Source organism: Dicentrarchus labrax, unplaced genomic scaffold, assembly GCF_905237075.1.
Source record: "Dicentrarchus labrax unplaced genomic scaffold, dlabrax2021, whole genome shotgun sequence".
NCBI classification, from domain to species: Eukaryota; Metazoa; Chordata; class Actinopteri; family Moronidae; genus Dicentrarchus; species Dicentrarchus labrax.
In genome coordinates, this window is record NW_026136707.1 from 19,372,274 (window position 1) to 19,386,810 (window position 14,537).

Below are 14,537 nucleotides of genomic sequence, written 5' to 3' on the forward strand. Positions count from 1 at the left end.
ATGTAAGTATTGTTTCAACAATTAAGTCTATAATACAATTGCCTGAACTCAGATTTTCTCCCACCTTAAGAACAGTAGCAATTAATATAATACAGTACTATCCCTGCCTCACAAATGACTTTCTTTATCACTTTCAGCACAAGTAAACAAGGTGCTCCAACCTGCTGAGTGACTTTTTCTTTATTGCCTGTAGGACTTGTCACACAGTGTTGTTTAGGAAGCTTATAGCCAGTGAAATGTTTGCTGAACTTACACATGTAGGCTACAATAAAGGTTTGAAGGGCCATCTGTGTAACTAATAACTGATTGCCAGTATAATAAAACAATTATATCCCATTGTTGAGTTTTTGACGTTTGCCATGTTTATTATTGTTTTAATCTTAATCATTAATTGACTCTTGGCATCATCCAGGTTTTGAGTTGCAAATAAATATATGGTAGCTCAAATGAAAATCTGATTTAGTCTCTTGTTAATTTCCATTACTGTCTGTGTTTATTACTGATAATGTGGACTACTTTAATGTTTTATCTGAGAGGTTATTTGTTTGTTTGGTGATAGGAGTGATGCTATTTGCATGTAAAATCTTCCTGTTCAACCCTGCATAGGTGAAGATAATTATCAGTTTTTTTTCACTATCCAAGAGGTTTAACTTGGGGAAAGGAATCGGATTTCCCTTTTCTAGTCCGCCGGAACTTCATTCAATTGTGTATTCATACTCATGCTGTATACATTGATTTTGGCTGGCTTTTCTTTACTAAATCAACTAAAGCTCACAGCCGATGAATGTACTTATTATGGTAGATAAATCTATGTGGAGACGCGTAAGAGTGAGATGAATTAAAGATTAATCTGATTTTAGTGTCTATTTTGTTTCGAGCGCACGGCAGGATATATGACCACTGGAGGTGTTCTCCGGTCTATATAAAAGCGCCGCCATCTTACATTTTTCAGTCTCTACTGTTCCGGCCGAGTTGCTATTGACTGACTGCGGAGGGAGTGGACGAGGGCTCCCCGCTGACGCTCGTCCTCACATTTTTCCTCGACTTTTTCCATTGCTAAGTGGTCTTTTACTCTACAGGATCCGAGTGGACGGACTTTCTGTGTTGACAAGGGTAGGCTTCAACATTCAAACTATCGGCTCCAATCAGTTTCTCCCTCTTTTCTTGTCGGGCTCTCCCTGAATGCCAGCAGGAATGGAGACGGTTGTTGTGTGCGGGCCGGCCGGGGATGCTGCTGCTGCCGCAGCTCCTGAGCCAGCTGCTTTCACGGCAGATATCTGGGATATGCCAGCCACCGCCTAATGGGAACATAACTGTTTACAGACGATTCTCATTGAGTTTATCATAGCACGGGGTTGGCGTTGTGAGATATGGACCGTAGTTAGATGTATCCGATGGATGTCATTGCCTTTTATGTTATTGGGGAATCTTTAACGGGCTTCGGGAGTAAACGCCAACGTCCTCGGTTGTTTGAACAGTTGACGTTAGCCAACGGTTAGTTAGCCTAACTACCGATAGTTAGCCCCTCAAGCTGCTGGCCACATTCCACTATTCTGACTCATGTTTGCTCGGCTTGAGTTTCGCCTTTTGCTCGGTTGTTTTTGCAGCTGGTTTAGCTCAACAGACACACAATACGGGGAGAAGATACACGCGTGTGAAGCCCGGTATACCGGGGGGGGGGGGGCATGTGTGCAGCTCTACGTGGTGAAACTAAGTTTAATTAAAGGTAGCCAAGTCACGAGAGCTGGTGCAGCAGGCTAACGTTAAACGCCAAAGTTTAGTTGGGACACCGTAAAACTGAAAACCGCTGGAAAGTTTAATGTTAAATTTAGCTCTTTGCTAGAAGCATCGCTCTAGCTAGACTCATATTTATGGGTTATATTTAAGTTTATTTTGGGTCAAAGGGCCCGTGAGACTGTGTTTTCCTCCCGTCCTTTTAAACAAAGACCGACACATTCCTCCCAGCCGCTGTGCTTCAGGAGGAAGACGAGGAGGAGCCACAGTGTGAAATTTGAGTCAGTGGTGTTAGAGCAAGAAAGTCCGGGGGCAGCCAGCAGCTGTGGGGAGGAGGGGGCACAGCGCACTGTTGTGTGGATAGTTTTTATCAAATGTTTTGTTGCATGTGTACTTTTTTCGCATCGTCGCTTTGCACAGCCAGGTGTGTGTGTGTGTGTGTGTGTGTGTGTGTGTGTGTGTGTGTGTGTGTGTGTGTGTGTGTGTGTGTGTGGGGTCTGGCTGCTGGGGAGGGACAGGCGGGTGTCTGCGGGAGGGGGGGGGACACCTCATTGCCGATACAGAAGACGAGCGATATGATGGCGTCAGGTTAAAAACATCTGTTTGACTGTGGTTTAATGACACAGGACGACGTGGTGCTGAGATTTTCAGATAGGTTTTTACGCGTCATTGGTTGTGTTTTGGTTTCTTCGGAAAGACTGAGATAAAACACCGGCTGGAGGATGTTGTCTCATCCACCGGCGGCGGGTTTTTTTTGGTTGTTCGCGGAAGATCTGCAACTAAACTGGTTTGTGTCAAATAATCACAAGAGCAGGTTATAAACAATTACTGAACTGTTATCGGTTTTTTTTTTTAAATCACTGCAGTGTCTCTTCCCCTCGGTTTGTTTTTAAAGTGGGTTAAACTGTTTTTGTTTATTCGTCTTCCTGCGGCCCTCCTCTGAAATCCCCGATCAGATTGCACAGTGGAACAAAAAACTCAAAAACCTGTCATCTCGTCAGCTACATTTTCTTCAAACGATGCATTTTTTTTTTCACAGACAGAAGCGTGTGTGTAGGCTACATCCGAGACCGGTAGTGGTTTGAGGTGATCCACTTGCAAGACTGCTGTTCCCACCAACCTTTCCAGTAGCATTGCCATTACCTAATGCTTTGCATTTTCAGTCTAATGACCCACCTATGTGTCCGCATTTAGATGGTAATTTGTATGCAACTTGTAGGTCGGGGGTATATTTTTTTAATGTATGAACTTGTTACTAATAATCATTTAGTTTGTTAGTGTTATTTATTATAAATATAAAGTCACCATTGTCCTGGAAATGATTCATCACTTTGCATAAATTAGGGTTCAGTTTATCACCTATTGGCAATAAATGACTGCATGCAATCAACTCCATCTTTAAGGATGCAATCTTATTTATCCATTTTAAAATAGGCTGCTAGATATTAACAAGGGAAAAGTCTTCATGTGGACGTTTCTTGGATGTTTCCTGGAGCTCCTGTGTCTCCACGGGCATCTATCATTTTGCAGTTGAGACACAGACCAAACACTGCAGCGGCTGCAGGCATTGAGCTCATTGTACTGTTGGCAGCCAGCAGTGAGTGCTGCTGACCCTGCACATTATGGTGGCTACCACTGAAACCCGTGGCAGCTCCCATCTCTGCTTGTGCCGATAATGCAGCGTGTTTGGGTCATTTACTCATATGGATGTATTGAACTGTGTTTTTTCACTTGAGAGGAAATGGGCTGTGCAGGAGATGAATTTAGTGCTTTTGAAGCTCTGCTCTCTGTATCTTTTTTTTTTTTCTTTTAACACAAGCACTGTATATTTCTTCTAACAAATTAATTTTGTGTTCTTTAAATGTCACTGCATGCTAGGAAGAGACTGTAAAATTAAGCCACAAATGTCTATAGGCCAAAAGCGTAAAATGCAATTTAGAGGAAGCGTGTTTCATACACTGAATTATTTTTTAAATAAAGTAAACCTCGAGGCTCACCTGAACTTACTTTGTGGCAGCCTGGCTCAAATTTGCTGACAGAATGACTATTCTCTTTTCACATAGGAAATGGGATTGGAGAGTTTAGATGTGCTTGGCTGCTTTGAATTCCAGTTGTGAATAAATAGATTTTCAACCCTTTTGTAATTGGGTTATTTAAAGTTTCCACAAATTAAAAATGAGAAAAGATCTTCACAGTGCAGCAAAGAATTTTTTTCTGTGTAGCTGCATTTGTAATATGTTTCGTATTCAGCTTGAAGTGTTTTGAAATGTAGGATTTCCCACATAGCTTACAGATTTCGTTCCTGGTTCTTAGCCTAGCTGTTGATGTTTTAAGAGAATCGCTTAAATTTGGGCATGTTACACTGTAGGTGTCACCATGGACCTGTAATAGCATTATCTTTTATTTGTGGGCATTGAAATGAAGTTATTTTATGATGTGTCGGTCCTCTGCCGTTGTGCCCAATCCTGATCGAGATGCTCTCTCTTTAGCAATTTAACAAGTTTGACATGTGCGCAATCCTGATGGTTTAAAGAACAGAGCTTTCTACTGTGTGTGTGTGAGTGAGAGTGTGAGACGGGTATAGTTCAGCTCTGTCTCTGAATGTTAGGAGTTGTAGTTTCTGAATAGAGCCAGCCTGATGGGGTACTTTGGTACCCTTGTCCCTTGAAGCAGTGTTAAAACCAGACCTCATCCTCCCAGCAGAATCACCTTTATTTTCTGTTGTTTCATGTTTGTCATTCACACATTTAATGAACTCTGGCTCTCTATGAGCAGCGTGTCTTTCATTACTATATTCAGGGCGGTGAAACAGACTCTAAAGTACACTATTCCTGGCCTTCCAGTTCTGTGCTGGAACAGCAAGCCTGTCATTTGAGTGTTGTCCTGGGACAGTTGTGCTGTGATTACACTTCGCTTCATAGGGCTGTGTATGCATGCATATTACCCCTCCATCTACATTGTGTGTGCCAAGAGGATAAAATACCTGTTTGATGGATCTTTCCAAGCATAGTTTCATATGACTTTCTCCCTCTCCCCGTGGGTGCATATACCTCGAGTCATCCCACATACAGCAGCCAAGATACCCATCTGACTCTGATGACTGGTGTGTCACTCATTAGTCATCTGGTTTCAGTTGTGTGGCTTTTAACCGTACCAGGCGCAGCTCTACATATTGGGTTTCACATCTAGCTTCAAAGGAACCTCTCGTTCACATTTGACTGCTTGCCTGATATCTAGGAACTCTTACTGTAATGAGTTTCTTGTGTTAACGGTCAGAGTCTGACTTTAGGGTAAGGCTGCCATTTGTGTGTCTCAATTGGAGACCAGACCTTGCTTGTTTGCCCATCAAAAAAACTATCATCGGCTCAGTTTCCAAAGCCAGATGTAAAGACCCACATTTTCCACCAGTGTGAATGATAAATGGTTCCACTGTGCGCTTTGATTGCATGTTTGATTTGTATGCAGACTTGTATGGGACATATGGCTCCCATTAGGGCAGGGCTAGGTTATGTGAGGGCAGGCCTGCAAAGCTTGGGAGGATGGTGTGTGAACAGGGAATTTGAGTTTGTGTGCTTGTGGTTAGAAACAGCAGTCCTGGGGCCTGACGAAGATTGTGTTTTAATGACACAGCTGAGCTGGGGTGGTGTGGGTGTGAGAGGATGGAAGTAATCCAGAGCAGTAGTTTAGCTATCCTTCGTTGTATTTGCATACTGGCAGCCATTTAACTCCACAAACTCCTACACATTCACTGGCACTAAAGCCAGCCTTTTTTTTCTTGTTTTATTTTTTTACCACTATATGCCTGACTGGTGTGTATTTCTGTATGTCCACTTCTCATTGTTGGCCATTTAGTCTTTTTTTTTTTTGTCATTTTCATTGGTTCCAATTATATTATTATTAAAATATAGAGCATGTTGGAGGTAGGAGAATTAAGGTCCCCAAGTAAAGGCTATTAAACCTGTGAGGAACTAGGATGGTGATCTTGAAATATCTTTTTATGCCCAAAAAAGGCAGTCTGTATCACTTTGTAATGTGAAAACACAGTGGACTGTTTTTGCTTTTCAGGGAGACCAGAGTGGTGTGTTTCTCTACATAGATAATCAAAGTGATCATCACATAATATTAAGACAGCCTAATGACAGCCAGCAATAAGGTCAATATCTCTGAGAAGGGAATGCCAAGATTCGGGGCTGTGAAGTACCCTTTCCTGATATGCATGAGGAGCAGAGAACATGTTATTAATGTTTTAACCTAAGACCTGAATGATCACACTCATGGCCATTCCTTCAGACTGACATTTAAGTTGCTCCATCTGACTTAACAACAGTAACTAGCCTCAGCTGTATTGTTAAGCCTTGCGGCAAGAAGTGGCTACTCAGGATTTGAATGTCACACATTTACTTTACATGCATGGTGACCTGGGTGGGAAATTTACACCAGCCAAAAACACATGAAAGTGGCTGGTAGATTTCAGACACAAAATAAAGTTTTATTGACATTTAATTGTCTGGGGCTGGTACATGCTCAGTTTTAAAAAGTTAATTTCCTACCCTGATGGGCATAAATGAGAAAATCCCCCAAAAGATATTTTTAGGCTTTTAGCTTAGTTCCATTTGTTAGTTCATAGCTAGTTGACACAAGGTTAGAGTGAATAAGTCCATTCCCTTTATAGCTGCACTAGTACTGCACTGCTTTGCCTGTCAAAAACATAACGCTGGTGTTTGAGCAGCTTATTCTTTCTGTGTCATAATAGAAATATATATATATATATATATATATATATATATATATATATATATACACACACACACACACACACAGTATATACTTGGTTGTACTTTATTCAGTGTGTAGTACCAAATTTGCATCGTCCTAATGGTGCTGTACAAATGTGGACATAACAGCGGCCATGTCAAATGAAGGTCAGGTAACTGAAGGCTTTTGGTGGGCTTTAAAGAATGGTTTTGTATATTTTCATACATACTGTAGATTTTGTTGAACCAACAGACTTTGTCAGCAGGTCTGTGGTTTTAACTTGGTTAGTTCACTGCATGAAAGTCTTGGTGGGGTATGAATTATTTCGTGACTTTTTTTTTTTTTTGCCATACCTTTCCAGTGTGCCTGTATAGTATTAAAACATGTCCAAACTGGTATGCCATGCAGGCTTTGGTCTCTGTTTTCCTGTAGAATCCATCAAGGAATTACTACAGATGTACTTTTCAAAGGGTTAGACAAAAGGATTTCTGATTCTATGGATACATAGACCCAGTTTCTGTGTCTAATTTTAGCCAGGATTTTCTTGAGCGTTTTTCTATTTCCTGCTTTTGTGCGTTACTGTCATAACATTTATCTTTGAGTATGAATTGAAAATGCCTGTTTCAATTTTAGTTTTTTCTGAATTAATCCCCTCTCATTCGCTCCTGTCCTGCTGCTGCTAGTGTTTACGTTTCCTGCAGAGTGTGGTTTCAGCTTCAAAGCCAGAACAGGAATGTGTATGCCCTCCTCCCCCCTATTTTGTCTCCACCCAATGCTCCACTTCCCCTGTCCTTCCTCACCTAAATAGCGGCTAGCTGCTACACTTAATGGTGGCTTTGTGTGTGAGCTGCTGCTGTTTGCATGTCAGGCTTTAACAGAAGAGGAAATCCAAGGAAGGGAGGAGGCAGGAAAGGAAAGAAGGCGCTGGAAAGTTACTTGTCTGGACTGTTTTGAACCAAAACTGCCACTAATTTCCAAAAGTCAGGTTTTCTGCCTTTCCATCTGCGGTGATCTTTTTGCTTTAAAGTATTGTGGCTAATGTTTGACAGGAAGGAAAGATGACTGGCAGGGTAGAGGGTAGGAATGATTGAAGGTGAGATGCCACTGAGGCAGGTTGACTGACTTTTTTTTCTTTTTCTTTTTCAGATCAGGAAGCTGTGTCGGCCGCGGTTTGAGAAAGGAACATGGCTTCCCAGGGTGAGTTAATAGTTTTCAGCTACACACTTAAACTCTTTCACCATTTTTCTGCATCTCTCCTGCTCACACCCGTTCATTGAATAGTACACAAAGTGTTAAACTTTGCAGTAGTTCTGCTCCTGCTGCAGATTTATGTCCTCATTAGAGCAAAGTGAATTAGTTATTGATTTCAATTTGAAACTTGGAGCACATGTGAAATCAAACTTTATGCTCCAAGAGACCTTTACTGCTAAATGGCACCTCTCGTTAAAGTATGAGAATGTGGGACACAATAACATGAGAAGCAGGCATTGAGGCAGTTTGTACTCTAACATTAATAGTTGGAGAAATGTTCTAGTATTGAAAGACTATAAAGAGTATAAAGACATCCTTCTCTTTATCCACATTATTTTAATTTGACAGAAAAATTTAAAGTACATTTTTAAATTGCATATGCTGATCCCCTCTTATACTATGGTTGTATTCATATGTTTTTTTTTTTTTTTGTAGATGCACATTTTCTAATATTTTGTCTCTTTCCAGCTGATCTGATGGAGCTAGACATGGCCATGGAGCCAGACCGTAAGGCGGCAGTCAGTCACTGGCAGCAACAGTCTTACCTGGATTCAGGCATCCACTCAGGGGCCACCACAACTGCTCCCTCCCTCAGTGGGAAAGGCAACCCTGAGGAAGATGATGTCGACAACCAGGTCATGTATGAGTGGGAGCAGGGCTTCAACCAAAACTTCTCCCAGGAACAAGTACAAGGTAGGCCAATTTGTTAAGAGGAAGATCTGTTTACTGCACATACAACCTTGGGCTTGTATGGCCCAAATAGCAGCTTGAATCCCAGTATAACAAAACAACTGTTCTTCTGTCTCTTCCAGACATAGATGGCCAGTATGCCATGACGCGTGCACAGAGGGTGCGTGCAGCAATGTTTCCAGAGACTCTTGAGGAGGGCATGCAGATCCCTTCCACACAGTATGATGCAGCAAACCCCACCAACGTTCAGAGGCTGGCAGAGCCCTCGCAAATGCTCAAACATGCTGTGGTCAACCTGATCAACTACCAAGATGACGCTGAGCTGGCAACCAGAGCCATACCAGAACTCACCAAACTACTCAACGATGAGGACCAGGTATGTGCCCATGAAACCTGTCCTGAATTGTTTGTTTTTCGCTACGGTCATCCCCTAACATTTGTCTGTCTCATCCAGGTTGTAGTAAACAAAGCAGCTGTGATGGTCCACCAGCTTTCCAAGAAAGAGGCTTCTCGCCATGCCATCATGCGCTCCCCTCAAATGGTGTCTGCTATTGTCAGGACCATGCAGAACACAAATGATGTGGAGACAGCTCGCTGCACTGCAGGAACACTCCACAACCTGTCCCATCACAGAGAGGGTCTACTGGCTATTTTCAAGTCTGGAGGAATCCCAGCTCTAGTTAAAATGCTTGGGTATGTGAAAAACAATGAAGGGATGCTTGATTTGGAATTGTTTTTTCCTTTTGGGTTTCTATTTGTTTGTTCTGTCACTAATAGAGGAAGGTTTAGACTTACTTAGGTCACTGTGTCAAAAAGTAGGAAAGCCAATCGACTGTGACAATAGAAACATGAAAAATTGTAAGTGGCTGTTAATTCATCAAAAGAAGATGTGCAGAAGAAAGCCTTTTTAAGAAACCCAGTCTAATACAGATCCAGTTGGGGTTATGTCCCAGTGGGACAGTAATCTAATAAGCCTTTGTTTGTTCTGCAGTTCACCAGTGGACTCTGTCCTGTTCTATGCCATTACCACCCTCCACAACCTCCTCCTGCACCAGGAAGGAGCCAAGATGGCTGTCCGTTTAGCTGGGGGTCTACAGAAAATGGTGGCTCTGCTCAACAAGACCAATGTCAAGTTTCTGGCCATCACCACGGACTGTCTCCAGATACTGGCCTATGGAAACCAGGAAAGCAAGGTGAGAGGTGTGGGTGTGCGTGTACAGAAAGTAATGCTGTTAAAACACACAGTAAATTGATGGCTGTCGTAAGCACATTAAAACCCATAACATTCTTGTGTGTTCTCTTCTTGTGTAGTTGATAATCTTGGCCAGTGGAGGCCCCCAGGCATTGGTCAACATCATGAGGACTTACACCTACGAAAAGCTGTTGTGGACCACAAGCCGTGTTCTCAAAGTTCTGTCAGTCTGCTCCAGTAACAAGCCTGCCATTGTAGAAGCTGGTATGTTTGGTCTAAACATTAGTCATTTGAAATATATTGTGATGTTTCACACACTATGTAAACAACACAATCTTTCCACCTTCTGTCCAGGAGGAATGCAGGCTCTGGGACTCCACCTGACAGACCCCAGCCAGAGACTGGTCCAGAACTGTCTCTGGACTCTCAGGAACTTATCAGATGCTGCCACCAAACAGGTGATGAGAACTGCCCCGTGAAAGACAGTGACAATAACTTATAGACTACGTCAACCATGCTCTTGATTCTACGTACCCATCTTTCCTTTCATGCAACTTCACATTGTCTTTCTCTCTAGGAGGGAATGGAGGGTCTGCTAGGAACTCTGGTCCAGCTCCTCGGCAGTGACGACATTAATGTGGTGACTTGTGCTGCTGGCATCCTGTCTAACCTGACTTGTAACAACTACAAGAACAAGATGATGGTCTGCCAGGTGAGTACACACATTTAAAGTACGTTTAAGTAAATGTTAAAATTTGTTTGTATAAAAATCTGATCGGTCTTTGTAAAACGTAATATTATCCACCCAGTAAAGCTGGAACTCTAATGTGTCATTATCGGCTCCTCTGTAGGTTGGAGGTATTGAGGCGTTGGTTCGCACAGTGCTTCGGGCCGGAGACAGAGAAGACATCACAGAACCAGCTATTTGTGCCCTGCGTCACCTCACATCTCGACACCAGGATGCCGAGATGGCACAGAATGCCGTCAGACTGCACTACGGCCTGCCCGTGGTCGTCAAATTACTGCATCCGCCATCACACTGGCCACTCATTAAGGTACTTACAAACACACACACACGGACTTGCCAGCAGCAGTCAGCCACATAGGCAGTGCTGAAAGGCAATTTACGTTTGACCACACCTTGAATCTAAAACAATGGGCCAAACCATGCACAGCAATTACCTCTGTGGAACAGTGTAGCTGGCTACTACCCATAGGCAGCTGATCTCTTTGGATCTCTTGGGACTGAGTGTTTAGCACATGTTGCTTGTTTTGGATCTAGTCCAATTTAGAAGCTCCACAATTCTGCAAAGTTCTAGTATATTGTCTATTTGATGAAAAAATGTCTTGTAACAATTCTTGATCACTCTTGTGCTTGATGGGTACCTAAGGTTGAAAACGGGCTTAATTTACATGTGAATTGTTTGTCCATCAGGCTACAGTTGGTCTGATCCGTAACCTGGCTCTGTGCCCTGCAAACCACGCTCCACTGAGGGAGCAGGGGGCCATCCCCAGACTGGTCCAGCTGCTGGTCAGAGCACACCAAGACACACAGAGACGCACCAGCATGGGAGGCACACAGCAGCAGTTTGTGGTGAGAGCACGCACACATATGTTTCCCCCAACAACACCAGCATAATAGCCACTTTGACATCATCAGATTGCTTTTTATGTGATGTGTAGTTTGACTTGATAAATTCTATATAATCAATATATTATGGTTATCATTATTAAGTCCTAAAGGGGTCCTTACAATTTAAACTTAGCTAATTAAAGTTATATTGTCTTTGTCATTAGGAGGGAGTTCGTATGGAAGAGATTGTGGAGGGCTGCACAGGAGCACTTCACATCCTGGCCAGAGACGTCCACAACAGAATAGTCATCAGAGGACTCAACACCATTCCACTGTTTGTACAGGTAAAAACATAAAAACATTCTTGAGCTCAGTTTCACCCTGTACTTGTGCTTTATTATGTTGCAATCCACACATCATTTAAGTAAATAGTTTGGAAAACAAGAGAACAGTCCCTGCCTTGCTCCTTCCAGGATGCTCTGTTACATTTATTGTACCACCTCGTGTGTGTTTGCTCTCCATGAATCTGTGCCTGCTGCATCTCTTCAGATTATGTAGGAGTACTGTGAAGGTTGAGAAAATGTTTCTAAGCATCCCATCTGTGTTTGTTTGTGCAGCTGTTGTATTCTCCTATTGAGAACATCCAGCGTGTAGCAGCAGGCGTCCTGTGTGAGCTGGCCCAGGATAAAGAGGCTGCTGAGGCTATTGAGGCTGAGGGAGCCACCGCCCCACTTACAGAACTATTGCACAGCCGCAACGAAGGAGTTGGTACGTTCTCTCATTTACGTACTGCCATCATTCAAATAATGGCTCTTGTTTAGAGAACCAGTTCAACTGAGAAAAAAGTGCTTGATTTATAAAACACATTTTTTATGGATTTAATTGATGCACAGTGAAGCCCATTAATATTGTGACTGTAATCATGGAAATACCTGGCCTCCTAATTGACTCCTCTCTGTGAAAGCTGTAGCATTGCTTTATTTGTAGTAAATAATTTTCTGACCAACCCCCTGTCTTCCCTCAGCCACCTACGCTGCAGCAGTCTTGTTCCGTATGTCAGAGGACAAACCCCAAGACTACAAGAAACGTCTCTCTGTAGAACTCACCAGCTCACTCTTCAGGACAGAACCAATGGCCTGGAACGAGGTATGAAGCACTCAACATCAGCTTTGTTATTTATAATCTGTATATTTGTACACTAAACACTCAATTCCAAGATAAACGTAAATAAAGGCCCGCATACTGTGGTCACTGAAACTGCCGCCACCTTGCTCATCCTCATCTGTGTGTTTCTCTGCAGACCGGAGACCTGGGTTTGGACATTGGAGCTCAGGGAGAGCCTCTGGGCTACAGACAGGAAGGTAAGCCACCGTCTCACCTCTAGCTGGCTGAGAGGCTCCCAAGAGAAATACAGGAGGGGTTTAGAATACCAGAGCAGTTAGGCTGAATACAAACATTTAACTGATTATTCTTTCACTAATTGGGCATGCAGTCATGATCTTCTCCATGGACCTCCTCTGTTCCCCTTAGGTCCATACACAACCAAATTTTGTCACAATCCGTCTACTGCTCATGACAGGATTGGCTGTCCAAATTCACGATACACAGGCAGCTGGCGACATTGGTAAAGGGCAATAATGCTCTGAAGTTGAGGGTGGAGATTGATTTTACCCCTGCTGTCAGTCAGGATAACACAGCGGGCACCTAAGAAATACAATACGGCTGCTTTTAGTCATTGTCACAGTCGCCATCTAAATGTTAAGGGTGGACCTAGGACTGAGTACTGATCAATAGGCTAAGGGGCGAGGGTTGGCTGTTTGTTTCCATTCCTCCAAAGACCTGAACCGCTGTAGTTTTAGTTCACTGATGCTGGAGGATGGACGGTGTGCTGTGTTGCTGTGTTGCTGTGTAGTGTTCAGTTTGAATGATCATACTACTGTGTGACCGCTTGGTTTGTTAACATGCTTCTAACAACTGCTCTGCTTCCCTGCCTCTCCTCCATCCACTCCTTCCTCCCCCAGACCCAAGCTACCGTTCCTTCCATTCGGGGGGTTATGGAGGGGACTCGATGGGTATGGAGCCCATGATGGACCATGATCTGGGCGGCCACCACCCTGGCCAGGACTACCCCCCAGTAGAGGGGCTGCCTGACCTGGGACACGCCCAGGAACTGATCGAGGGCCTGCCACCTGGTGACTCCAACCAACTGGCCTGGTTTGATACCGACCTGTAAATACCAAGACCAACATTACACTACACTTTTTACTAGGTAAGAATATCTTTGCTCTCAGTAACCTTGTGTTAGCTGAAATAAATGTTTTTTTTTTTTCTTCTCCATTTTGCTCAAGCTGTAAAAGTAGAAGCTGGGGGAGAAATTTACTCACTGTGGCTGCTGCATGTTCAGACTGCTCCTACTTACGAAGTTGTGTGATGTGGTGTGTGTGATGTTGCATGGTGTTTGATCTGTGTGTGTGGTCTTAACCAACGCCTGTGTCCTGTCTCCTTCCCCTCACCTCCCGCTTTTCCCCTCTCTGCTCCCTCTGCAGCTGTATCATGTGATCTGGATGAACCTGCATCGTGATTCGCCCATATGGAGGAGGCGGGGTTTCAGAAAGTGCCTGAAGACGACTCAACAACAGCAAGCAGAGTTTCCTGTCTATGGGAACTCCATTGGGACAAAATAGATTTAAGTGCGGTTCTGTTCTGGTCTCTCAGCCTGACGGAGGGCTGACTTTAAATCCTGACATGACACATGGATTTTGATCTCAACAATTGATTTTTGAAAAACCCTTTTTATGTATTTTCATTTTCATTTTTACTTTTGGTTGTTTTACTTTTTTATTCTGTTTTCCTCAAGTCTGTAATGGTACAAACTGATTCTAGCTTGCTTTTTCATTATTCTGAATTATGATACTCATCTCTTGTTTTTGCAGTCCCTTGTATTTTAAGTCTCTGGTAGTGTTGAGTTTTTTAGTGGTAATGCTCCATCAAAGTAAAGAATCTGATCACATTTTAAATGGTGTCCAAACACTAAAGTTAATCAGTTGAATTGTATTCTGATGATCAAGTGTAACATTGTGTAGCTTTTGTATAAAAAAAAACATGAATTGGAAATCATGGTCCAAATATCAAGCTATTTTCTTGCTTTAAAGGTGGACACTGATGTGTCTCTGCTGTTCCAAAGGGGGTGTAGCTGACCTAGCTGGATGGGTGTGGCTATGGAAGGACAGGGGTGGAGGAGGGCTCTTATTGGTCTGCTGTTACTAAGGGGGTGGGGTAGTGGGAGGAGCTGGTTGCTGTAGCCTGCTGTGTTCTGAAACAATAAAATGGACTGTCATTTCA

At 43.1% G+C, this 14,537-nt stretch overlaps 1 protein-coding gene across 1 annotated transcript; it reads left to right on the forward strand.

The window, feature by feature from the left end:
- The first annotated feature begins 936 nt into the window (after positions 1–936).
- ctnnb1 (catenin (cadherin-associated protein), beta 1) lies at positions 937–14,537 on the forward strand. Its single transcript, XM_051406485.1, has 17 exons — positions 937–1,113; positions 7,636–7,686; positions 8,209–8,433; positions 8,553–8,806; positions 8,885–9,123; positions 9,422–9,623; positions 9,742–9,886; positions 9,977–10,080; positions 10,200–10,334; positions 10,474–10,677; positions 11,058–11,216; positions 11,420–11,539; positions 11,813–11,963; positions 12,220–12,341; positions 12,496–12,556; positions 13,217–13,464; positions 13,742–14,537. The coding sequence occupies exons 2-16, from the start codon at positions 7,674–7,676 to the stop codon at positions 13,426–13,428; spliced, it is 2,346 nt and encodes a 781-aa protein (XP_051262445.1). The 5' UTR covers positions 937–1,113; positions 7,636–7,673; the 3' UTR covers positions 13,429–13,464; positions 13,742–14,537.

Coding starts and splice junctions, on each gene's coding strand:
- ctnnb1 (XM_051406485.1), top strand. Junction 10,081..10,199: donor CAGATGCTGCCACCAAACAG/GTGATGAGAACT, acceptor CTTTCTCTCTAG/GAGGGAATGGAGGGTCTGCT. Junction 10,678..11,057: donor CACACTGGCCACTCATTAAG/GTACTTACAAAC, acceptor TTTGTCCATCAG/GCTACAGTTGGTCTGATCCG.